The 26,916-nt window shown below is 45.1% G+C and overlaps 2 protein-coding genes across 4 annotated transcripts in view; both read right to left on the reverse strand.

Moving 5' to 3' along the window:
* ALDH4A1 (aldehyde dehydrogenase 4 family member A1) overlaps window positions 1-12,679 on the reverse strand; it is a 56,066-nt gene extending 43,387 nt beyond the window's left edge. Inside the window, exons 1-3 of the mRNA XM_088466271.1 lie at window positions 12,600-12,679; window positions 4,321-4,414; window positions 1,408-1,500 (exon numbers count right to left, since the gene is read on the reverse strand). Of these exons, the coding sequence (XP_088322397.1) occupies window positions 1,408-1,500; window positions 4,321-4,414; window positions 12,600-12,640 (228 nt within the window). The 5' untranslated portion in view covers window positions 12,641-12,679. The remainder of the gene's footprint in view (window positions 1-1,407; window positions 1,501-4,320; window positions 4,415-12,599) is intronic.
* Window positions 12,680-21,370: 8,691 nt separating this feature from the next.
* IFFO2 (intermediate filament family orphan 2) overlaps window positions 21,371-26,916 on the reverse strand; it is a 63,004-nt gene continuing 57,458 nt past the window's right edge. For 2 of the 3 annotated variants that reach the window (XM_088466270.1, XM_088466268.1), the window contains one exon: window positions 21,371-26,791. In XM_088466270.1, the coding sequence (XP_088322396.1) occupies window positions 26,683-26,791 (109 nt within the window). In that variant the 3' untranslated portion in view covers window positions 21,371-26,682. The remainder of the gene's footprint in view (window positions 26,792-26,916) is intronic. The other variant, XM_088466269.1, reaches the window with a different exon arrangement.

The raw sequence follows: 26,916 nt of genomic DNA on the forward strand, positions 1-26,916 counted from the left end.
AAGTTCAAATACTTCTTCAAAGTATGATCTGAGTACTATCCCAGTATGTACTGTACATTATATATACACACGCTCTAGCCTATACCTTTCATACATTTCTAAAATACATATTTCTTAATCAGCCCAAAACCACGGTGAGTATTGCTTCTATTGTTGGTGCCCTATGGGCTGACATTCTACCGGCCTTTCTTTGTGTGAATTAAAGGTGTGTGGTGTGGGCCTACTTCATTGTATTTGTGTCTTTTCAGGGGGGCTGACCAATCCCGCCGGCCCACCTACATCAAGTGCTTGTAATACAAAAGCCAGAGGGGGAGATGTAAAAATCCTTCTACACAGGACAGGTGGAGACATTGCTCATAGGAGCCAATCAGCTTCTAGCTGTCATTTCATAGCATGCTTTAGATAAATGATATCTGCGAGCTGATTGGTTGCTATGGGCAACATCCCTTTAGAAATGTTGATACGTCTACCCCAGAGTCACTGAGGAGACATGTATGAGAATATCATGATGGTTTCGAGAAAAAATATGAAATGGACGTCATCAATACTTATGTCCCTGATTCAGAGATGTGCGCTGTGCTGATGTTTTCGCAAATTGAGCGATTGTTTTGCCACTGCGCATGCGCCAAGGTACATTACCATATTCGCACGCTGCAAGTCTTTATTCGCAGTGTGATTGACAGGTAGAGAGCGTTTAAGGAGGGCAACAGGGAGTGTCGGGTAAAAACGCAGGCGTTTGGTGGGCGTGTCACATCCTGCATCTGCAATCCCGCACGCAGGAAACACGGTTCCCTATTCTCACTGGCCACAGACTCAGAAAGTCGATCTGCGTCCGATTCGGAGTATGTGTACGCAGTTGTGAACAGCTACAAAGGCTCCAGTGGGCGTCTCAGTACATGATTCTGCGGCTGTTGCATGAGCATATTTTTGCAAGTCCGCAAAACAAAATGTTATAAAATTGCAATGTATGGCGCAGTCATCCGCTAACTACACACGTCCTAGAGGAGTGAGAAACAGCTGATTGGCACCTTCAGCAAATATATACAGCTGGGGAGAGACAGTGGAGGAGAACACGATGGGGTTGATTCAATTAGCCGCAAATGACTATATGCCGCACTTACGGTAACTCTGGATCGTGGATCATTACTCGCAGACCCTAATGGCTGCGAGCAAAAATGTGCAAGTCCAGGCGCAGGGGGCGTGAGTAGCGGACCTGGCAATAACATGGAAATACCATTGCAAGGACAACGGAGACCCTTCGCTGGTAATTAATTGAACCCCTCTATGTGCCAGTTCTGAGTTGGGATTAAACTGTGACTAAAGATGATGATTCAACTTTCACCGAAAAACAGAAATTGTGTCTGAAAACATAAAGAAACATCTGTCACTATATTTTCCAAATCTTACCGAAACCTGGTATCTGACATCCTTGGTCCACACCTCTTCCCCCCCTACCACGCACGGGATCTCCGCCGTCTTGTTCTTAAGTTCATGTAGCGCCTAGTTAGAAATGGAGGAAAGGGTTAAAATTCAATGAAGAGCCCCAATGTTATAATGACAAACTAAGAGTGCAAGTATCAGACTTGGCACATTGTGCAGGCGAGACCAGACTGTTTGCTTATGTCAGATGCTCAGTCAGCGGACTTGTAGCAAATAATTTACAGTATTTCAATGGGAATTCTGCTGCCCAAAGCATCTGATTAACTGGGAAGCTGACAGAAAAGCTAATAATTGCTGGAGTTACACAGCAGCTGTGCCGCCAATCCGCTCTTCCCAGGCATGTAACTACAGGATCGCCCAGGGCTCATCCACCTAGGCATAGACGCGTATTCACATAATGGGGCCTATTCATCATCACTTAATTTTTACAATTGCAGGTGAAAATGCACATTCTCACCTGCAATTGTAAAAATTAAGTTATCGGGCTGTCCCCATATACTAGTATCACAGATATCTCCTGCTTACCTTCCTCTCCCGGAATGGCCGCTGTCCCCATACACTAGTATCACAGATATCTCCTGCTTACCTTCCTCTCCCGGAATGGCCGCTGTCCCCATATACTAGTATCACAGATATCTCCTGCTTACCTTCCTCTCCCAGAATGGCCGCTGTCCCCATACACTAGTATCACAGATATCTCCTGCTTACCTTCCTCTCCCAGAATGGCCGCTGTCCCCATACACTAGTATCACAGATATCTCCTGCTTACCTTCCTCTCCCAGAATGGCCGCTGTCCCCATACACTAGTATCACAGATATCTCCTGCTTACCTTCCTCTCCCAGAATGGCCGCTGTCCCCATATACTAGTATCACAGATATCTCCTGCTTACCTTCCTCTCCCGGAATGGCCCGCTGTCCCCATACACTAGTATCATAGATATCTCCTACTTACCTTCCTCTCCCGGAATGGCCCGCTGTCCCCATACACTAGTATCACAGATATCTCTTGCTTACCTTCCTCTCCCGGAATGGCCCGCTGTACCCATACACTACTATCACAGATATCTCCTGCTTACCTTTCTCTCCCGGAATGAGCCGCTGTCCCCATCCACTAGTATCACAGATATCTCCTACTTACCTTCCTCTCCCGGAATGGCCGCTGTCCCCATACACTAGTATCACAGATATCTCCTGCTTCCCTTCCTCTCCCGGAATGGCCCGCTGTCCCCATACACTAGTATCACAGATATCTCCTGCTTACCTTCCTCTCCCGGAATGGCTGCTGTCCCCATACACTAGTATCACAGATATCTCCTGCTTACCCTCCTCTCCCGGGATAGCCCGCTGTCCCCATACACTAGTATCACAGATATCTCCTGCTTACCCTCCTCTCCCGGGATAGCCCGCTGTCCCCATACACTAGTATCACAGATATCTCCTACTTACCTTCCTCTCCCGGAATGGCCGCTGTCCCCATACACTAGTATCACAGATATCTCCTGCTTCCCTTCCTCTCCCGGAATGGCCCGCTGTACCCATACACTACTATCACAGATATCTCCTGCTTACCTTCCTCTCCAGGAATGGCCCGCTGTCCCCATACACTAGTGTCACAGATATCTCCTGCTTCCCTTCCTCTCCCGGAATGGCCCGCTGTCCCCATACACTAGTATCACAGATATCTCCTGCTTACCTTTCTCTCCCAGGAAATGGCCCGCTGTCCCCATATACTAGTATCACAGATATCTCCTGCTTACCTTCCTCTCCCAGGAAATGGCCCGCTGTCCCCATATACTAGTATCACAGATATCTCCTGCTTACCTTCCTCTCCCGGAATGGCCCGCTATCCCCATACACTAGTATCACAGATATCTCCTACTTACCTTCCTCTCCCGGAATGGCCCGCTGTCCCCATACACTAGTATCACAGATATCTCCTACTTACCTTTCTCTCCCGGAATGGCCCGCTGTCCCCATACACTAGTATCACAGATATCTCCTGCTTACCTTCCTCTCCCGGAATGGCCGCTGTCCTCATACATTAGTATCACAGATATCTCCTACTTACCTTTCTCTCCCGGAATGGCCCGCTGTCCCCATACACTAGTATCACAGATATCTCCTGCTTACCTTCCTCTCCCGGAATGGCCGCTGTCCTCATACATTAGTATCACAGATATCTCCTACTTACCTTTCTCTCCCGGAATGGCCGCTGTCCCCATACACTAGTATCACAGATATCTCCTGCTTACCTTCCTCTCCCGGAATGGCCGCTGTCCTCATACACTAGTATCACAGATATCTCCTGCTTACCTGTCTCAATGCCTAACTAGAATGAGTAGTGTGTACGAGACCTACAAGTCCTGAGAAGGTATTAAGGGGGTATTTATCAAAGCTGGGAGAGAGATAACATTTTAAAAAATAAATTACCAACCAATCAGCTCCTATCATTTTTTAAACACAGCCTGCAAAATGTAAATTGAAAGCTGATTGGTTAGTACTTTTTTTCTCACAATTTTATGTCTCCCAGCTTTGATAAATACCCCCCTAGGAGCTGCACATGTCTTTAATTTAAGGGAGTGCTGATGAAAGGTGAGCATATAAAATCCGGTGTTATAATCAATGTTCCTATAGAACAGTGGTTCTCAAACTCGGTCCTCAGGACCCCACACAGGTCACGTTTTCCAGGTCACCCAGCAGGTGCACAGGTGCATTCATTACTCACTGACACATTTTAAAAGATCCACAGATGGAGCTACTTTTTTCACTTGTGATTCTGTGAGGAGACCTGGAAAACATGCACTGTTTGGGGTCCTGAGGACCGAGTTTGAGAACCTGTGCTATAGAAGACAAGAGCAGTCACAAATGTAATGTCTTACTTTCTGGAGAGCCTCTCTCTCGGGGCTGCCATGCCTAAACTCCAGGATGGGCTCATTCTTCACCTCGGCCACCGCACAGTGATGCCAGCGTAGTCTGAAAGAGAGGAAAGGATGCATGGTCTGTGTGTATGGAGCTAGGCAGTACAATGTGCAGTTCCTCTGATAGCTACAAGATAGAGGACTTCATTCAGAGTGGGTTGTTGCGGCCGCACGGTCGTATAGGAAAAGGGGCCGGATATGCAAATGATGCACACGCATGTTGCGTCCCTAAGGTCGGATCGTTAGCTGGCCGACCAAGGGGTGGATGCAGTCGGACCGCTAAAAATACGCCCACATCTCGTACGCATAGCACGTCATCTCCGGCTATTTAAGGATTAATCGCGAGCCTCGGAATCCATCGGAACTGGTCGTAGAGCTAAAGGTTGACCATACCCTCTCTTAAGCTCTACGATCATGTCAGTGTAAAAACCTCCCATGTCACATGTTCCATGACACTACTTAGTTAATTATGCACTCCCATAAAACGCCGTTCGTATAATTAGGCACGCCTGCGTTGGGATCTCCACACCCCCGTTTTCAAGCACCTTCCCCTGTTACCACCCAAAAACGCCGCAATCTGTCACTCAAACTACCGACCTGGCTGTGTTCAAGGAGAGAGAAATTTCTGATCGTAGCGGCTAGTTTGCGCACTGTACGCATGCGCAGTTTAGCGAACATCGGCTGCGTACGACCGTGCGGCCGCTACGACCGACTCTGAATGAAGTCCAGATTGTGTACTCATAGTACAGGGGTTGTTAGCAGAGATGGATAAAATGACTATGGTTTGTCAAATTAGCTCTAAATTTTAAGAATTCACAAGAAATAGATGAAGCATTTCAGCAAAGCATAGATTACACCATATTCAAGATCAATGGCTGCGTATATATTAGTATTATCAGCTGTCTGTCTGAACTTCCAACTCTTATGTTTTCTGTTAAAAGATTACAGTATGTTAGACTAGTGAGTTTAAGGTTTGCAGCCAGGGCGGCCCGGTCAGATGTACCGCAGAGTTTCTGGCCTTCAGGTTATCCATTCATCTCTAGCTCTGAGGGAGGAGAGGGGCCACATCCAGATCATAGGTTACCGCTTGCTCTGTTATTAATGTAATATTCTAAATGATATTGGGCAGCCATTATGAAGGAGACCTGACTCTTAAGTCTCCTTGTTGTAAATATAGTAACACTTGGGGCTCTATTCACCAAGGGTGACGATGTTGCCCAAAATATAATCGGGCAACATCATCACGATTAATTAGCAGTTATGAAATTTTAAATCAGCTATTCAGCATTATTTTGAGCAGGGACAGCGGTTACGGTAACACGCTGTCCCTGCGATGTTACAGAAGGGATTGTTATCGGATTCCGAAAACAATACCTTCTGTTACTGCTTCTGCGCTTGCTCAGTCATGCGCTCAGGACCAGTCTCCGTTCCTGCTTTGCGTTGACCGCCGACGGGTTAAGTCCAAATACAGCAGGTCCAAATTGATTGACGTGTATACAGGCTTTATATTAGCCTGTATACATTTATATTAATGTACTTTTATATTTAAAATGTATATAGAAAATGTATTACACCTGTAATAAATGTTAAATATAAAAGCACATAAATATAAATGTATATAGACGAATATAAAGCCTGTGTACACACGTCAATCATTTTAGGCAGGTTTGACCATGTCTATAGTGACTTACCTGTCGGCGGTCACCGGGAAGCAGGGAAGGAGACTGGGCGGAGTTACATGATGCTACAGGGACTTATGGGAACATTTCCCTCTGTCCCTGCAGTTTTCAGGAAGTTTTATGTATTTTCCTCATATAACGCCATTCTGAGATGGCGTTATATAAAGTAAAGAGATTTTGAGTAATTTAACGCTTTTTGCTTTGCTGAATAGTAAAAAGCGTTAAAGCACTTTAGAGATCAATGGCTGCTCCCTACAGTGCGGTACTCTGCGCGATGGGAATTAATGGAGGAGATAATTGCGTTATCTTCTCCATTATACCATTGCTGAATAGGGGAGCTACATAAAAAATGCAGAAATCATAGTTTCTGCATTCTTTATGTAAAAGGAAAATCATTGCTGTGTAGACCCCCGGTGTTGTGTGTATAACAGTTACAGAATTTAATTCCCCAGCAGAATTGTCCCAGTTCAGCATCCTGTCCGCTTACTCAGCCTACACTCAGGTGTAATAATCCGGTGTGGAGAAAGGGTGCGATATTCCCTATTCACTGCTATTCCTGGGAGACAGGCCATGATCCCCTGCAGTCAGAGGTAAATCTAAGCTTGTTTATATTTGAATTACATAATAGCTTCTAATGATACCAGCTGGCACAGAGGTCTGAGGCACAGGTGTAATCTCCTACAAAATCTATGTATTAATAATACTGTGCATTGTAAAAGATGAGGGAGGGTTAAACACCCGTCCTTCCCCCATGTCAGTAGATCGAAGCGCTCTTAACACGTTTTATTTCCAATACATGCCCGTCAGCCAGCATTTTAGTCACAGGTAGAATACATATACCCCTTGTGTGCACATGATGCCGGGGGTGTATGTCTGCGGCGATGTAAGGTGGTAGCAAGGAGCATACAATATAATGACTGACACCACCTGTGACCACCGTGCTCTATATGCACAACCTGGTCTGTAACACTTGGGCCTGTTCACGGGAGCTTACATGACACATTCAGTTTAGGATGGTTGGTGTAGCAGATGAAATGTGGTTAATAAGGCATCATGGAGTGGGGGAACAGGAATTCATAATGAGACGGGGTTTACAGGGGATCCCCCTTCAATAAACGATTAGTAAATTCCTTCCCTTCCTTATATTATTACATCATGGGGATGGCTCCCAAGGCTCCCCAACCATTATGCAATATTTAGCATGGTCCCGACACTCACATATAGGGGTATAGTAATTGTAAAATGCGTTGTGTCCTCGAATAGTAAGAATCCTTATTGCTGCATATCGCTGTAATTAGGATTCTTTATTCACTTGAATGTATTAATATAAATCGCCGGGACACGTTAAAAGCCCATCCCGAATATCGGAAGAAGTAAAATGATCACATCCTCGACCACTTTACTACGGGCCCCTCCGCGGCTATTGTACATGCGCGGCTTTGAAGCTCCGCATGCACAGTGCCAGCCGCGATGCACAGCGGGACCTCCTGCAGCCCATTGGAGGCCAAGGTCTGCCCACTGCAGCTAACGCGTTAGCCCACGCTGGCTACTGCGCAGGTCGGCTGGCGGAGAGCAGGAAATATCTCCTGCTTTCCTCTTTGGTACATTGAAGGGATACTTAATTCTGCTCTTACACATGCGGAAACAGCAGTTAAGGGCAGAAATGATGAATACATTTGTTGCATAGACAGGACCTCTGCCAATAACCTTCAGCACTGCCTACAGCAGATGAGATCCAACGCAGAGCCGTATATGTAACCTGTCTGCTGATTGGAGGAGAGAACGCTCGTGCAATCAGCTGTAAGCTTTTATATAGAACTGCGACATTGGATCTCTCCAGCTGCGGCCAGCATCAGTGTGGGTGCGATGCCCTGCAGCTGGCTTCCATGTAGAACCACAGCACTGGATCTTCTCACTGTGGGTCACCAGCTCTACGCGAGCATTGGGACCCTGGTAAATACAACAAATGGTGGGGACCCCTGCCAGCCCAATAATATAGGGATGGGATTTACTAGTCCTCTCTTTAAGGCAGTGTTGGCAGGAAGCACAGTTGGGAGAGCGTTAAATAGGGCGTTGTAGGACATTCCATGCAATTTACACAGTGGGTTATTGTCAGCGGTTTTATAAATAGTTTGAATAAGTTGTTTTAGAAATCGCTATAGCTAATTTTACTTCTTAAGCAACACTTTACTGTATGGCAGTAACCAATCATCAATATAAAATATAGTGTGTATGTAGATAGATAGATAGATAGATAGATAGATAGATAGATAGATAGATAGATAGATAGATAGATAGATAGATAGTAATTCCGTATAATCACAAGGACCTGTCACATGGCTGTAGGAATTGCTTTTATGATGCTAAAAGGGGGATCATTGATACATTGTTGAAGTTTTTGTTTATGCTACAAATTAAGTGGCTGAGTAATGCTGGGTACACACTTGAGCAACCCAGAGGCCGACTGACAGTTGCAGTAAGCTATGCACTTACCAATCGGCTGCTCGATATGTTTAGCCAGGCATTAAAATTTACCAGCCCAGTTGTGATGTCATTTTCAGCGCTCCCCGCAGCCCGTGTACGGGCGATGGGCGGGGTCGCCTGTACGGGCGGTGGGCGGGTCACCTGTACGGGCAGTGGGCGGGTCACCTGTACACACAGCCAAATGCATCGATGTATATTTCAGATATATCAACATCAGCTGTGCTGCAGGATCAACCTGACATATCTGTAAACCATGTAGTTCACCGACAGATCGGCTGTACACACCCACCAATGCAGTAGCGATATATAGTTCATCGTCCGGAGCAAATGTTAAATCGACAAGGGTATACCCAGCTTATGGGGGGGATTGACGGCTACTTGCAGATACTTTAATGCTTCATCTAATTATCAGGGGCATCGCTAGGTTCTCAAACGACCCAGGCTAGTAGCCGCACTTCTACGGTATAATGGCACTAATACAATAGGATGTTATGTCGGTGTTGGGTTCATGTATGACTCTTTCCATATAGTCTAAAAGTCTAAAGGTTGTCATACAGGAACCATTCCATGTCATGGGGTCCAACCCAAAATACCTTACCAGTAACTGTTATGCTGGGTACACACTGGCAGATATATTGGCTGATCAATTGATTGACCAATATATCTTGTTTGTGTCGGTCAGTGTGTACCAGCGACATGTCTGAACTACACCGTTCACATACATATCGCATCGGGATGCCCCCAATATATCTGCAGATACATTGGGGCATCGTGCTGTGTGTATGGGCGGTCCACCGACCACCAGTACATTTGCTGCAGAGGCCACAGGGAGGGGGGAGCGACACGTCCCTCGACCAGCGGGACCCGCGGCCAGATTATAGAGGATGGTTGTTCTGTGTGTATTAATAACCATCATCTACAGATATATGTTAGGTGTGTACCCAGCATTACTCTCTGCACACATCAAATGCTGTAAGAGTGTCTTAAATATAAATTTATTTAAAAAAAAATTATAAGTGTTTGCAAATGTCACAATATCGGCACTTCTGAGTATACAATGACCTAATTTTCTCAGGCAAGGATTAAGCTATTCAATATAAAACTTAGTCATGTAATAGATCAATTTAAATCCTGTTCCATTGTGAACAAAATGTTTTCGGGTTTTTTTGAAAATACCCTACTCATGGCCTGAGAAATGAGGTTTTTGTATGCTAACAAATGCTAAAATGTGTGCATGTGTGACATTTCCAAACACACATAACTCAAACACTACACGAGATAAAAACATAAAATGGAAGATTTGTTGTCAGCGTTGATGTCCCATTTAGTATTCAGAGTGCAATAAAAATTGGTGAAGAAATATTTAAAAATCGGATCAGGTGAGGTGGAATGACCTAAACCACTTCAAAATAAATATTTTAAGAACGATCCTTTGTAAATACCACCCAGGGCAGAACTCTGGTGATGGGAACAAGCTACACCCTGCAGACAGGTCATCTAACTCCTCACCCATTAATGCAGTATTCTCCCACGGGACTGGTTTATAAACCTTTGCCACATTGATAGTGCTGGTCGGGTGCAATAAGATAGAGGGTAACACAGAAGCAGCAAAGCCCCTGTGCTCATAGGACAGGTACCCTCACTCACTGCCCCAATCCTGTCTGTCTCACAGATGTCCTTCATCCATCAGAGCTGTCTGCACCTAGTATAAGAGGGCAGAGGTCTCAAAGAGTCCAAGTAAAACTGCTAAACACAAATAAGGAGTAATAATGGTACCACAGTGACCACCTTCCATAATCGCTTACTGTCATACAGTGTTAGATTGGCAGTGTGGGTCCAGCACAAGCAGGTAGGTTGGAAGTGTGGGTACAGCATGAGGACCTAGGTTGGCAGTGAGGACACGGAATCTAGGCCAGGAGTAAATGCATGGCAGGTGGGGGGATCTAGGCTTACAGTGCTGGCATGAGAAGTCTAGGCTGGCTGTGTGGGCATTGTATGGGGGAAGGAGGAATCTAAACTGGCAGTGCCGGTATAGCACCAGAATCTAGACTACCACTGGAGGCATAGCATGGAGATCTAAGCTGGCAGTATGGGCAGAATATGTGGAATGTAGGCTGGAAGTGTAGATATATCAACGGGATGTAGGCTAGCAGTGCCGCTACAGCAACAGGATGTAGACTGGCAGTGTGGGCATGGCACAGGGAAGTAGGCTGGCAGTGTGGGCAACAGCATCTGGAATATAGACTGGAAGTGTGGGCATAGCATGGAGAACTAGGCTTGCAGTGCAGGTACAGATCTAGGCTAGTACTGTGGGCATAATACAGGGGAACTAAACTGGCATTGTGAACATAGCATATGGGAACTAAACTGGCAGTGTGGGTATGGCAAGGGGAACTAAGCTAGCAGTGCAGGCAGGGTACAGCGTCTGTATCTTGACGAGTACTGTTGGCAGGTACTTGTGTACTTTACGGACTCATTGCAGAGAGAACCCAAGTGTCCTACACTCATTATTATCATCAATCATGGTAATGTCTAAATCCCCTTCACGGAGAGGATCCTGACGTCATCAGCCAGTGTCCAGCGTTATTCCCAGTGTCCAGTATCATTCAAGTGAGTATAGAGGGGGGATATAACCAAGCCCAAAGCGTGGCGAGCGCAACACTTTCTTCTTTAGGTGGGGACAATTTTCTGTACTTGTGTACGTAAAGTACACAAGTACCATTTAAAACATTCATTGGGTTCTCTCTGCAATGAGTACGTAAAGTACACAAGTACCCTTTTGGCATAATACAGGGAACTAAACTGTCAGTGTGAGCACAGCATGTGGGATCTAAGGCCCTCATTCAGAGCCGGACGCTCTGAGCAGAGCGCTCGCTCTGAATGAGGGCTGTCCTCCATAAAAATGGAGCGTCCTCCTGGACGCTCGTATAGCTGTGGGTCACCACCATCGCCACTGCGAGATGGAGCCTGCGGTTGAGTTTCTCAACCGCAAGGCCCGGAGTGATTTTGGCTCTATCAGAGACAAAATCACTCCCACTGACATCACTAGTGATGTCAGTGGGCCGGCTTCTGACAGTAGGCGTTCCCTTGGGAACGCCCCCGTCTGGGAGGCACGCCCACCAAAGGGGGCGTGCTGTCAATCAACATCGACAGCACGCCCCCTTTGATCAGACACAACGAACGAAGGAAAGTCCTTCGCTCGTCGCGTCTCGCGCATGCGCACGACGGAGCTCCCTCCGTCGTGCGCATGCTCAGTGCACACCATCGCCCCACTTGCGAGCGGACAGCCGCTCGTGAGTGGATCTGAATCAGGCCCTAAGTTGTCAGTTTGGGCATAGCATGAGGGATCTAAGCTGGCAATGCAGGTACAGCACCAAAATCTAGGCTGGCAGTGTGGGCACAGAACTCTGGATGTACGCTATCGTTATTGGCACAGCAATGTGATTAGGATGGCACTATAAAAGGCAACTAGTGGGACAGTATGGGAGACTCACCCTAGGCTGGCAGTGTGGGCACAGAACTGCGTATGTAAACTATCCATAAAGGCACAACCCTGGGATTAGGCTGGCACTGGGAGTCAGCTAGTGGGACAGTGTGGGGGAGACTCATCCCAGGCTGGCAGTGGGCACAGAATTGGGTATGTAAGCAATCTTTATAGGAACAGCACTGGGCTTAGGCTAGCACTGGGAAAGGCAGCTGGTGGGGCAGTGGGCACAGAACTGGGTATGTAAGCAATCTGTATAGGAACAGCACTGGGCTTAGGCTGGCACTGGGAGAGGTAGCTAGTAGGGAGACTCATCCTAGGCTGGCAGTGGGCACAGAACTGGGTATGTAAGCAATCTGTATAGGAACAGCACTGGGCTTAGGCTGGCACTGGGAGAGGCATCTAGTAGGGAGACTCATCCTAGACTGGTAGTGGGCACAGAACTGGGTATGTAAGCAATCTGTATAGGAACAGCACTGGGATTAGGCTAGCACTGAGAGAGGCAGCTGGTGGGACAGTACAGGGAGACTCACCCTAGCTATCAGTATGGGCACAGCCCCTGGGATAAAGCTGGCACTGGGAGAGGGACTCACCCCGCACAGGACTGGCTCAGGGCCCTCCGGAGCTGCAGCATGCCGCTATCAGGATGTGGCTGTCCCGGACTACTACACTCACCTTGCGCTCAGCAGCACGGGGGAGGGGGAGGTCCCGCATGTAACGCCGCGTCCTATTGGCTGGGTGGGGGGAAGCGGGTGACACCCGGAGAGCGAGGGTGACAGCTGCCCCTCCCCGCATAGTCTGTAGAATGCCGGGGACACATAGCACGGAGAGGCCCCTGTATGCCGATACTAGCACGGAGCGCCAGCAGCAGCAGCAACGTGATACAATGTAGCAGTCACAGGCACTGGCCCAATAGCAGCAGCAGCAACGTGATACAATGTAGCAGTCACAGGCACTGGCCCAATAGCAGCAGCAGCAACGTGATACAATGTAGCAGTCACAGGCACTGGCCCAATAGCAGCAGCAGCAACGTGATACAATGTAGCAGTCACAGCGCTAGGATACAGTCTGCAGGCACTGGCCCAATAGCAGCGTTACACAGCAGCGACCAATGAGAAGCCGCGCTGGGGGAGACGCCTCCACAGATGATGACGTAATGTGACACAGTGTAAGCTGATGTCAGCTGCCAGTCCTGTTATCTCTGGTAGACAGACAATGTAAGGAGGAATGCGGCTGCCACACAGTATACTGATAACAGGCAGACCACACCTTTGTGTATATCCCAGAACATCCCCACCCTGTATGTCTTTATATAGAAGTATGTGTTTCATGTAAGGACCCCTCCTCACAGACAGGCGTGAGGCATAGGCAAACGCAGGGGGGGTTTCCGTCTGCCTGGAAACCCCCCTCCCCAGCCAACACCATGACCACAATAGTAATATAATAGAATATTACTAGTTCTGCATGTTCTTCTCAGTATCACAAATGAAATAATTAGCACCATCTGTGGATATTTTAAAATGTGTCAGCCAGTAATAAATATACCAACTAGAAGATGTGGAAAACATGCACTGTTAGGGGTGCACTGCTATAGACCAGCTATAGGGCTAATTATTAATACTGTATAATAATACACTATCCAGTACATAAGGAGATATGTACATATATGTCCAGGGCAGTGCTAGGTTCTTCTTCCGCTCCATCAGACTCCCGGACTTGCTCCAATGCTCAGGAATGGTGCCCACCTCTGACATAAAAACATTCAGCTCAGGCAGGATGGCCATACTGCCACATCTAATGGCTTACTGTGATTGCTGTGATTAGGACACACACTATACTTTGTATGTAACATATTAAAGCTGGATAAGTACTAATTATATCCTCTTCATGAACTGGCCACACTCACTCTAAAATCAAGCATTTGGAAACCCCCCTCTAGAAATCCTACATTTGCCACTGTGAGGGGCAGTCTTATACTCAGTCCAAACATGGTTTAAATGCAAACACTTTGGGACCCATTTATCATTAACACCCATTTTCGGGGGATACCCGCAAATACTAAGTATCCCCTAAATATACTATAGATGTATCGCATCAGATATCTGCTGTGGCCCTCCATTTCCAAGAGCAGCTGCAACTCTAATGGGTTTCTGTGGACAGCACTAACGCTATCTGAAGATGGCCGTGTGCCGCTGTAGGCTATGGGCCGCACTAACGCTATCTGAAGATGGCTGTGTGTCGATGTAGGCTATGGGCCGCACTAACGCTATCTGAAGATGGCCGTGTGCCGCTGTAGGCTATGGGCCGCACTAACGATATCTGAAGATGGCCGTGTGCTGCTGTGGGCTATGGGCCACACTAACGCTATCTGAAGGTGGCCGTGTGCTGCTGTAGGCTATGGGCCGCACTAACGCCATCTGAAGATGGCCGTGTGCCGCTGTAGGCTATGGGCCACACTTTGCAAAACCGGAAGAGGATTCCTTAGGACCGCTCCCCGGCAATGGCGGCTGCACACCCGTGATCAGTAGACCGCACATACCCAGGAGTGACGAGACCGCTGATGTGGTCACTTCCCTCTGAGCACATTGCAGGGACGGGCTCATTTCGGAGCCTGTGTCTCTGCACGTGCAATTTACTACACTCCGGCACTAATATCGAGCCCGGATCGCATTGAGTATGTGATTATTGCTAAATGGGACCCAAAGGGTTCTATTGGGAGAAAAGTGCTTTATATAAGACTACGATGGCTGATTGAAACTGGTTTCTTTTCATTCAGAATCAGATGACTCCACAGGATCTGAACATTTTTCTTTTTCAAAGTAGCGTCCTTCACATTCAATAGTTTTTTTTCAGCGTTTCAACAGCGATGCGCAGACGTGCAGTAGACGGTTTTGTGACATCACGTTTAGTGTTGCAGCTGTGACATTTTTCACGTCATCATCTGTGGAGAACTTATTTCCGCGCAGTTGTTTTTTCAGTGTTGGGAATGCCCAGAAATCACAGGGCGCTAAGTCCGGGCTACATGGGGGGTCTTCCAGTGCTGTCACATTCATTTCAGTACGTGCTGCCAATGCAACAGCAGCAACATATAACTGAGCATTGTCTTGGAGTAAAACCCACTGTTATTTCAGCAAATGCCTTTTCTTCCTCATGGCTCCGCGCAAATGGATTATCAGGACGTTTGCATAGTAGTCACCATTATTTGTCTGTCTACGGGGAACCCAGTGCTGTAGGACCATACCGTGCACATCAAATAACAGCAGGAGCATGACTTTACACGCCGAAGGAATCACCCGGAATTTTTGGGGCGGAGGTGAATTCGCGTGCTGCCATACACTGGACTGTTGTCTGGATTCTAAATCATAATGACGAATCCACTAATCGTCACGTCACAATCGATGTCAGGAAATCGGGGATCCACTCCGACATTCGAACGGTGTTCTTGCACGATTCAACTCGTCGTCACATCTGGGTCCCCACCTGGCGCACACACGATGCATTTTCAGTTCCTTTGTCACAATTTGCTGAACCCTTTTGAATGAGATGCCAAAAGTTTGCGTCAAGTTACCCTTCTGTCATTTTGCAACATCTCCGCAGCTTTGGTAATGTTGACATCTGTAACCGCGGTGGATGATCTAACAGAACGCGCTTCAGTCACTTGCGTATTACCCTATTTGAAGTGCTTCCACCACGGAAATACTGCAGCACCGCTAATTGTTTCTCCACCGTATGCTTGCCGTAACTTTTCATGAGTTTAATTTCCGCTTTTTCCAAGTTTAAAACAAAATGCAATCACACATCTCTGACATAATCTCACAGACACGCCTTCCTCATCCGCCATGACGAAACGCACGAAGATCTTCCACTCGCTGTGACCAAAGACGACGACAGTCCAGCCACAGGTTCAGACACATCGATGTATGAGCGTCACAATAACCAGCATAGTGTTGCCACGTCTACCTATGGGACAAAGAATCAGAGGCAGCCTCATTACTTTTCAATCAGCCCTCGTAAATAACATTATTATTTATTTATTAACACGATAGATGCTGGTGACTAAAAGAAAAGCATGGCGGGGGGTGAGGGCAAGGTAACCACTCTGGTTACAGAGGTGAAGATTATCATATGGTGGTTCAAACCTGTGAAAAACTACTGTGATAAGAATTAAAGAGATTCCCTGTAAGACAGTAATCCCAAGTAACATTTCCATTTACAATACGATCTCATGCTCTTACGTAGCCGAGTGCAGGAATGGGCAGAAATCTGTGCTCCGCTCCAAGGCTGTTCCCCAGTGGGCTGGCAGATACATGGGAAGGGGCCTCTGGACTTGCCTCCCAGTACTGCACCAGTGCATCAGAAGCCTCCTGACACCCCCTACACACAAGGACCACCTGCTTCTTACTCTCCAGTAGGATCCTCACCCACTCCATGACCGCCGACTGCGCTGTTGTTGGGGTGATAACGCGTCAGATAATACATCAGATAGAGCTGTCAGAGTTTTATCACTGGCTGCAGCAAATTAACTGGTTTTCCATTTATTCTTAAACTGGGTACACACGTAAAGATTTTCTGTCCAACCATCTAACTAGCTGATTGGCTGGAATGAAAACCTGGTAACGTATGGGAGTAACTGATGATCAGCAATTTGCTCCTAAACGCCAGAAAACAGATGAAAATGGCGTCAGACAAGTTTATTAAATGTTTGATCTAAAACAATTTGTTCAAACAACAGTTTTTGTCCATTTTCCGGTGTTTGGGAGCAAATTGCTGATCATCAGTTACTCCCATACGTTACCAGATTTTCATTCCAACCAATCAACTAGTCGGCTGGTTGGACAGAAAATCTTTACGTGTGTTGCAGCTACTGGGGAAATAATTTCTTGCTGTTTTGCTTAACAACATTTTGTAAACAGCATTAAGGTAAAGAAAAAAAACAAAAAAACGTACATTAGCAAGATCTCCAACAAAGAGCTAAAAGATGAGCTTACATGGAAAGAAGCCCCAGTGGCTGCTGTCACACTCCGTGTCCTCATGCTGGGCCATTGTATGTATATAAACAGGCCGAATGGAATTCTCCATTTACAGCTAGTTTCTCCACCTAGAAAACCAGTTACTGAATCAGCCATTGATAAAATAAAGTCTATAGATCCACCAGTGAAAGTAAACATTAGAGAATGAGCCAGATGTCTTTGGCAAGATACCGTCTGTGCTGAGAAATCAGAATATATCGTGGCAGAGAAATCTTATACTATATCAGCGTCATGTGGGTACAATGAGCCTGTGAATAAACAAATATGTTCTTGGTTAAGACTTGAAGTCAATGTGTGTTACGGTGCGTATCCACTAGCAGACAGAGCAGGGGTGGGGAACCTTTTTTCTGCTGAGGGCCATTTTGATTTATAAAATATTATTTGCGGGGCCGGTTCAGGCCACGACCCCTCCGTATGATGTCACACAGGGGCGGGGCCGCAATCGCAGGTGCTTACAGCAAATTCTGGAGCATCCTCAGGATGGTCCGTGAAGCTCTAAGGTCAGCGGTGTGACCGTCTGAAGCTTCCTAAGGATACCCCAGGCGGCACTGCAGGGTGTCCTTCTAGGCACCCTGCTAGCCAGATGAGGCTAGCAGAATAAAGCTCCGAGAGCCTGACCAAATGATTCCGGGGGCCTTATACGGCCCCCGGGTCTGAGGTTCCCCATTCCTGAGACAGAGGAATGACAGTACGATTACAACATTGTAATCATATAGTCGTTCCTCATAGTGTGCAGTGCCTACACTGAACGATCAGTCATTCAGTGTAGGCACCCTCAGTCATCCCCGAACATGCCCAGTCTGTCATTATCGGCAGATTGACCAGCATGTTTAGGAGATGATTGATGTCAGAAACGACCAGCGGGTGCGCGCATCGCAGGTCGTTTCCCACATTATAGTGCATGATTAATGAGCAATTGAATGATTACGATGTCATAATAGTTCAATTGCTCATTTAAATTGCCTAGTGGATACATAGCATAAGAAAAAACTGAGCTCTGGGAAATAGAGGCCAGTAATTAATTATATTCATTATAAATGTACACACACTGGTGCCAGTTCTATTCTCCTAATATAGTGGCAATGAGACAAATAACAGTACACCATAGATGTACATTAATACACCACCATAACATTCTGCACCAACAAAGGCAGTTGCAGGGAGAAACCGTGTCCTACAGCAGCGCTTCCCAAAAACTTTTGAATCACGGCGCCCTAGAGCAGGCCTGGCCAACCTGTGGCTCTCCAGCTGTTGTGAAACTACACCTCCCAGCATGCCCTGCCACAGTTTTAGCATTCCCTAATAGCAAAACTGAAGCAGTGCATGCTGGGACTTGTAGTTTTACAACAGCTGGAGAGCCACAGGTTGGCCATTCCTGCCCTAGACATTTTCTCACAGCACCCCTGGTAAATTGTGTTTGCCCGTCATCCTTGTGTTCAGTTATGTGGAGGTGGACAGGATTGTGCTTCTGTTTTTTGACACAGTTTATGATTGGCAGCCAACAGCACTGGTTTTGCCCATCACATTGACTTTAGATAATTTGATTTGTCCCTGGACCACCAACCCGTGACAGCATCAAATTTGGGAACCACTGTCCTACAGTAAGACTAGCATGTAAATGAGAGGTGCTTGTACCACCAACCACCACCTTTCCACGACACCGGACCCTGGTGAGGGGGCTTTGTGATGAAATGGTCAGTGAAGCCACATTGGATTTGCCCAGTTCCTAGAAGAAAACGGAGCATGAAACATGGACTTTCTCCTGGTCCCTTCATGGGCCCTGCTCAGTGCTTGAGTCATGGAGCCATTACTTATAGAAGGAGATACTTTTGCCCATTGGAAGCGGCCTGTCCTCCCCTAGGCCATGTATTTTTATTCTGTAAGAACAGAAGTTGTATTTATGCGAGATTGCCCCTTCCCACAAAATGAATCCTATGAACCCATTATTTAGGAGGTTTCTGGTGAGGAACAGGATAACGTAGATAGGCCGGCCTTGTGCAGATGTGAGAAAAGCAAGGTGAAAGCGTGCAGGAGCTTGTCAAGGTGTAATGACCAACCCTAGTGTAAAGTGGCTGAATTATCCATCAGCCTTTTCAGCTGCTGCCCAACAAGGGGATTTCCGAGCCATTGCAGGAGCCCTTACAGTATAATGCACAGTGACTGCATTGCGATGACCTTAAATATGGAGGAGATACCATGGGTCAATGAATAACATAAGATTAGCAATCGTCTCTGCGTGTGCGCAGGAAGGACATGACCACGAAATCTCTCCCGACACCTTAGTGTTTTATTGTCGTCACTGCACAACTGGATCATTTTGAAACTGACTTTTGAAATGTAGACTTGGGGACTGTCAATGAGAAGTTGAATGAATAGGACAGTGTCTGTGAAACAGGTGTGAGCCCATGTGTAACAAGACCAAGTGACTCGGCAGTAAGTGTGGAAGTGGTCCGTGCGGGTGGGATTTCCTTTGGAATGTATGCAGAAGCTGAATTTGCCATAGTTAGTGTCAGCTGTTGGAGCGTTCATGCCTTTCCCATGCATGGTCCCAGCAGCTGCACAACCAGGACTGTTACTGGTCACAGGCTCTCATGGAGGACTTTCCTAGACAGCTATCCTGGCATATACATTTTCGCATCTGCTGCTCTGCTGGGATGGATGTTTAGTTATGTAGGTTTATTAGGGCTGTGTACAAGAAACCTGACATAAGCCATTTAAAGCCATACATATTAAATACTCAGTCTGCATATTTGCATTAGAGTTAGTTGGGTGCTAAATAGTCCACATGACCTCCCATGTGCAGACATCAGAGAGTGCCATAAGGTCATACTCCCAGTTTATTGTAATTGGGAGAAAATGGTTTTAAGAAAGCAAGGCTGTGACCTAGCTCAGAAAACCCATGTAATGTGTATATTCCATATGTGGATAGTAATGGATGCCAGAACCTAGCTAGAATGTACTGTATAAAACGTAATTAGAATGTCTTCTGTATTACATTAGAGTTCACTAGACTAGTCTGTATTGTAAAACTGTCACTAGGATGATCTCTGTATTGCATAGAGGTCACTAGAATAATCTGTATTGTAAAGCGGTCACTAAGATGATCTCTATCGCATAGAGGTCATTAGAATAATCTGTATTGCATAGCGGTCACTAGGATGGACTCTGTATTGCATAGAGGTCACTAGAATAATCTGTATTGCATAGCAGTCACTAGGATGGACTCTGTATTGCATAGGTCACTAGGATGGACTCTATTGCATAGAGGTCACTAGATTAATCTGTATTGCATAGCTGTCACTAGGATGATCTCTGTATTGCATAGAGGTCACTAGAGTAATCTGTATTGCATAGCAATCACTAGGATGGACTCTGTATTGCATAGAGGTCACTAGAATAATCTGTATTGCATAGCAGTCACTAGGATGACTCTGTATTGCATAGAGGTCACTAGAATAATCTGTATTGCATAGAAGTCACTAGGATGGACTCTATTGCATAGCAGTCCCTGAAATGCGGCACTTACTAATACAGCGATTCCAGGTGTGTCACAGTGTTAATCATTCCCGTTTCACTTATAATTATTTTGGTTGGATACCACTAGCTTGAAATCTCTTCTATACATAGTATAAAATAAAGTCCCTGGTCCTGGTAGGCATCTGTCTGTGTGTTCGGGATAATCACGAGAACCACTGGATGGATTTGATGCAGTTTTCACTATTCTACAAAGCATTAGTGGAGGAGGGGGCTTACATGGGCTTCATGATAAAACATCAGGAAAGAGAAGGACAGATGGGATATTAATCTATTAGCAGAGATCAGGTCGGTGCCATTGATAGAGTACATGACCTCTCATTATAGAATAAGTATTGTAAGCCTGACACTACCACTCCACGTTCCGGGGCTCATTCACTTCTGTCAGTTTCAAGTCCTGTAACAAGTGATTTTGGAAGCGTAAATCTGTCATGTTATCCTTCACCTACACCCTGGAAGCCAAGGACATCCTAATTAAGGATTTGAGGTTCTGCGCTGACAAACCCTAACTTTGCTTCTATGTTAAAGGACTTGTCTGCTATTAAAAGAATCAATACACCTAAAATGATATTTGCCTACTACCAACGAGCTGAACTGTGAGGGTGAGAACTGCCTGCGGGTCTGGCGTCTTTTAGTGCAGCAAAGTATATATAATGATAAAGGCATAATAAGCCAGTTCATGAAAGTAACAGTACAGAAACCCCTGTAAGGGTGGATTTTCCGTCATTGTGAAGTGCTGGAGATCAAAACCGTCAATTCCTCATTTTAGCACAATCAAAGAATTAAAAGTAGTTGACAAATTTCAGAATTTTTTTTTTTTTTTATTGAATTTTGTTACCAAGAAGTAAAAAATAGCAAATCCCCTCCACGATGGCCTGCAGCCCCTCTGAGGGAAAACAGATCAGTCAGGAATTTGCCATTGTTTGCCAGACAAAACAGTTCTGTGACTATTGTAGATAAAACAAATACAGATAGGGTAAAAGGCAAAAAAAATAATAATATAATAATATAATAAACTGAGAGAACACAATATAAAAAGACAATTCCTATACAAAACCAGATACAAGAATTAGTCCATTTGGCTTTAAGTGCTGTACCCCTCCTGGTAAAGGGAACCGCCATTGAATGGGGCATTTACACATCATTCGTACATCCACAATAAATAATGTCTTCACATAGTCTTCTCCTTAGAGGAATGTACTGTAATCCAGGTATAAATGTCAGGTTTAACCCCTCGTTCTGCCAGACTGATGCCAACTCCGGAAACAAAACAGACTAAAGTTATTGCAAAAGTCAATTCATGGCTGGTTGGACGAATTCAAACAAAACGTATCCAAATTTATACATAAGACCTGGGCTGATGACAAAAAACAATACACATTGTAACATTTTGTTTTTTCTCTCCGGGACAGATCTTACATTCTCCAGTGTCAGTCTACAAATATTTAGTTCCAAAAACAAGGACAATGGTCACAGACGATGCAAAGGTTTCACATTGATGCTTCCGATACCATAGCTATACGAGGCGTCGCTGGTGTACAGTAAATGACATGGTAGACAGGTCGGGAATATCATGGGACAGGATTGTTTGCCGTAAACAGTAAAAAATAGTATTCTAAGACTAAATCACTGGTTTTGATGGTATTTGTTCTAAATCATTTGTAAAAGTTAATGGAGTCTATACTTTTCATTTCTGGTTTCCAAATAGGGAGCATAGACAGGAATAGCCGGATTCTGCGTTCCAGGCAGCTGGCTCAACAAACTCCCCCGAAAATAAGTCCCCAGAGTTTGCACAGCTAAAAGATGACCTTAGTTTGCCATTGCTCTGACAGGTGAGCAAGTACCCAGTGATAAAGTCCTGCTTTCCCCAAACCTCATCTCTATTTGTTATTTAGTTACAGTCAGAATACTGAATGGAAAGAACTTATTGAAAAAGAAAAAAAAACAAAAAATTATTTTTTATTTTTTTTTAAGCTTTTCAGAAAATTTTGTTCATAAAAATAGAATATACACTATTTGCTTTATAAATAGATTACAATTAAGCTTACCTAGAAATCCCCCACCCCCCCCCTCCCAGTATTTATCATAATATTCTTTATTATCTATTTTATTTTTAATCCTTTTCTGAGTTTATTCATTTCTTCCTGTACGAGGCAACAACTTGTTAGTACAGTTCACACCATGCACGAGATAAATCGACCACAACCACTGCCCCAGATATGTACAACCCTCCATACACTGTGCTGTATATACCTCCAAGCCACCAGAACGGGGAGGAAAATTACTTTATTAATTCCCCAGGCACTGCACAGAGACATGCAGGAATAATTGAGGGGGGTGAATATAAGTTTAGGCAGTGACAGACTTTAAAAAAAAAAAAAAAAAAAAGTAAATAAAAAAATATATGCAACAATTAAAATTTACATGTTCCAACTTTCCAGCTCTAAACATACAGACCCTCAGTGAGGGAACAAACTTTTTTCCTGTTTATTTCCCTCCCTGAGAACAGCGTATTTGACACTGAAACATTGGAACATGTGATTGATCTTTCGGAATATATTTGCTATTTTTAAGTCCTGGAGTACGGTACAGCTTTGAAATTTAGTTGCAATTTGTGGTCACTCCACAATGGACTGGACACCAGGGCATATTGAATTATATTGATGAAGTGCCGGTCTGCAGTTGTGTGTGTGTGTATTATTATATAGTTATACACACACCTATAAAGATATGACATTTGTGCCGACGAGAAGCACTACACCAAACCCTTCGGTGCAACATATCAGCGCTCCGTAACGCCCCAACCAGGAATGAGCCGCGATCCATCCAGGGCAGAGTACAAGAACGTCTGACTGGTTGGGCTGGATTACTGCACTTAGAATCTAGGGGGTAAAAGGTCAATTTTGAGCGATTTAAAAATCAAAAGAAAATCAAATCAACATCGATATGTTTTTGGGGCTAAAAATCACACATTTACAAATACTTGAAAAAAAACGAATCAAAAATGGTCTGTTAATAAATGTGTGATTCAGACACAGAACAATCGATGTTGATCGATTCATAAATTGTTTAAAAATCGATTATTTTTTTTAGAGGTACGTTCCTCTATTCCAGCTGCTACATTAATATGTACTCAGCCATGGCATTGTCCCATCTGGGACAGTTCCCCCTTTACATAACTAAATAAAATGATCATTGTGGCTCTTGGAAGTAATCTACACAGCGCATAGACTAACTTATCAAGCACACTGTAAGCTTGTACTATTTCCCACCACACACGTGTCCAACATTGTGTCCTTTGTAATAGTTAAAGGCAAACAAACTGTGATACACCCCCCCCCCTTCCGCGCGCTATAAAAACTCATAATAAAACAGTCCTTACAGTAAACATCTAAAAATGATGTCAATATGACACGTCTATTCAGATACAAGAGAAGTATTTACAGTCTGCTGATACAGAAGAAAAAAAAGATCTGCAGCATTTTCTCAAATGGATTTGTAAACCCAGAGGGTATTTGGTACATCTGTGACCCAAGACAGAGCGCAAAATATTTACAGAGGTGTCTGAGCTATGAGCTATGTACTTAGGAAAGTTAGTAACACCTTTCACCACTAGAGGGGGCACTTGGTTAAACAGTGCAGAAGGTGCCTCTGTGCTTTATGTTCTAAGCTGCTTCCACATTTGCTGCAGGGAAATCACCATTAAATATGGATTTCTAAAAGTTTGTCCAAAAAAATAAAGACAATTTTGCAATCGGTTACTGTAGAAATAATGATGTTTTGAGGTTATGTAGTCTGACAATAGTCTTCTAGCTTGTTGGATGAAATCTGTAATGATGCTGGACAGCGGTGATACCAATTTACTGCACGCCCATAAATTACAACCGTACAATAATAAAATGATCATGGCATTATAAGGTATTGTACGCCAAATGATCAAGTGCAAGGAAATAATATTGTGGTTAGGAAACAGTTAGCACAAAATGCGGCGCAGTGGAAATAGGCAGCTGAATGTCGCACAGCGGCATCACCTGGGTCCTCCCCCCATACACAGGGAACGGGAGCTACGCTTTGGTTTTAGGGAGGAAGAGAAAATCTATGCTATGCAAAACTAATAAAATAGGACATTAAAAGTCTAATGAAACAATAGGTCAGAAGGCCACCAAGGTATGATCAATACCTATAAAAAAAACAATCCTACGAAACATAGTTCTTTATATACAGAAATGGCTTTAAAGTCAGAACTCATAAGAGAGCAACAAATAGCAGTATAATAATATTAACACCCACTTCCCAGTAAGATCATTATTGATACAGTCACACGGAGCAGCTGTCTGTTGTGCATGACACGGACGGGGTTCTGCTACAGTCTAGGACACAAAGAACTTCTGGCTGGTATAGAGAGAGCTGTATACAGCAGCCATAGCAGTGCTATTCTGTGCACACTCAGGACGCCGGACCACACTAATATGCTTTATAAAAAAGATATACGGACAGTCTAGTTACAGAGCATAAATAAGCCCCTTCCCAGGCCTTTCCCCAGCCTAACCTCTATGGGAACTGACAGACACTTGGGTAACTTTCTCTGTTGTAATAACTTCATCTAAACACGTTTACAGCTTGCCCCAATCATGCTGCCCATACACCTACACGACCAGCATAAGATCCGATTCATCATACGATTTCCCTACGATTCCCCGGAGCAGTCCCGGCAGTATGTTTGGTGTTTTTCTTAGCACATGATCTGTCGTATGATCGATCCTGTGTCTCACAGGCTCATAAGGGAAACAGTCATTGAAATGACTTGAATTGCTGCACGATGGATCGCACAAACAAAATAAACGTCACGATCTGCACACGATACGATGGAACATATGGGCTGCACATCTGATCATACGATCCGATTATAAGAGCTGAGGGAGAGCGCATCGGATCTCATCTTACTAATATAATACACAATTTTCACAAGATCCATCTTATGACTTATCGAAAATCGGGCAATCGGCCCGAAATCGTGCAGGTGTATGGCCAGCATTAGTCTTGGACATCAGGCTTTTTTGGCCTCGTGAGCGGACAAGCCGGGCATTTTAGCGTAGTTATCGATTCTGGAAAAAGGTCTTAAACAGCAGTTAAGCTGAGTAATTGTACAAAGGTCTCATTAGTTATCCGAACAGCTGTATTGTCATGGGGCGGATGTTCCCGCTGTGCAGAACATACCAGCAGCAGCCTGATGGCTACAACTGTTGAACGATTTAAAGGCATGCAGATTGCTACAGCTAGAGATGGGGCCAAAAAAAAAAAAAAATATATAATAATTTTTTGCACACAAGATTTACAATGAATTCAATCCATTTAACCCCTAGTAATGGCCAGTTCAAACCGAAGGGTCGGCGCCTACGCTAAACTCTACAAAGAGAAACAATCTTCAGTCTTAAATCCGGTGACTGCAATAATAAACGACCCACCACGTCATGCGCTCCTCCCCTCCAACCACTCGCTTCGCACAACGGGAAGTATCCTTTCTAAATGAATAAGGCAAACGTATTGCATAGTGTCCCTACATATAGTGCCGTTCACAGAGCCCCCTCCACCAGCTGCTGTGCCACATGTGCCATGCTGGGTGGAATAATTTGGCTCATCGATCAATGTTCCTTTTCCTATATAAACAAAACCCACCTTTAGTCATTAGCTTATGGTTCTCTCTTACACGAAGACGCCACAATTGTGATATAAAGAGCCCACACAATGGGAGCAGCCAGGCTGTAGAAATAACCAGAAGGCAGCCAATCACATCCCAGGAAACTCTGATGTCACTGGTTCCCAGTCGCCGGATAGGCTGCCTCCGCTTTACACATATATAATACACTCATCGTATTAAACCATAATTAATCCAGGTGGCTCAGTAGCGGGGAAGGCACATGTGACACGGCACTTTTTTTTTTGTACTCGTTTCAAGAATTCTATTTACAGGGTTCTCTGTAGAAGAATAGACATTTACAGCACCAAAGGGGATGGAAGTCTGGAGGGCATTTTGGGATTCCTCCAAAGTCTCTGCTTTGTCCATACACTCGTCTTCCTAAAAGGTTCCTGCAGTACTTGAAGTCGCCACTCATCAGCTGATGGCGCTGTCTCCATCTGCGTCCTTCTCAAACTCCTCCTGCATCTCGTCTGAGTTTCCTGAGTCGCTGCTGGCTACGGAACTGGTGGACGGTGAATTCCTGCTATAGACAAAAGTAACAGCGTTTAGACATTTGGGGGGAGTTCCTTCTGCATCACCACCCTCACCCAGTCCCCTACTCGGTTTCCAAGATAAGAGGCAAAAATCATAAAAGGAGCTAAAATGAAA

Source organism: Taudactylus pleione, unplaced genomic scaffold (genome assembly GCF_031769625.1).
Source record: "Taudactylus pleione unplaced genomic scaffold, aTauple2 ptg002751l, whole genome shotgun sequence".
In the NCBI taxonomy this organism is placed as follows: Eukaryota; Metazoa; Chordata; class Amphibia; order Anura; family Myobatrachidae; genus Taudactylus; species Taudactylus pleione.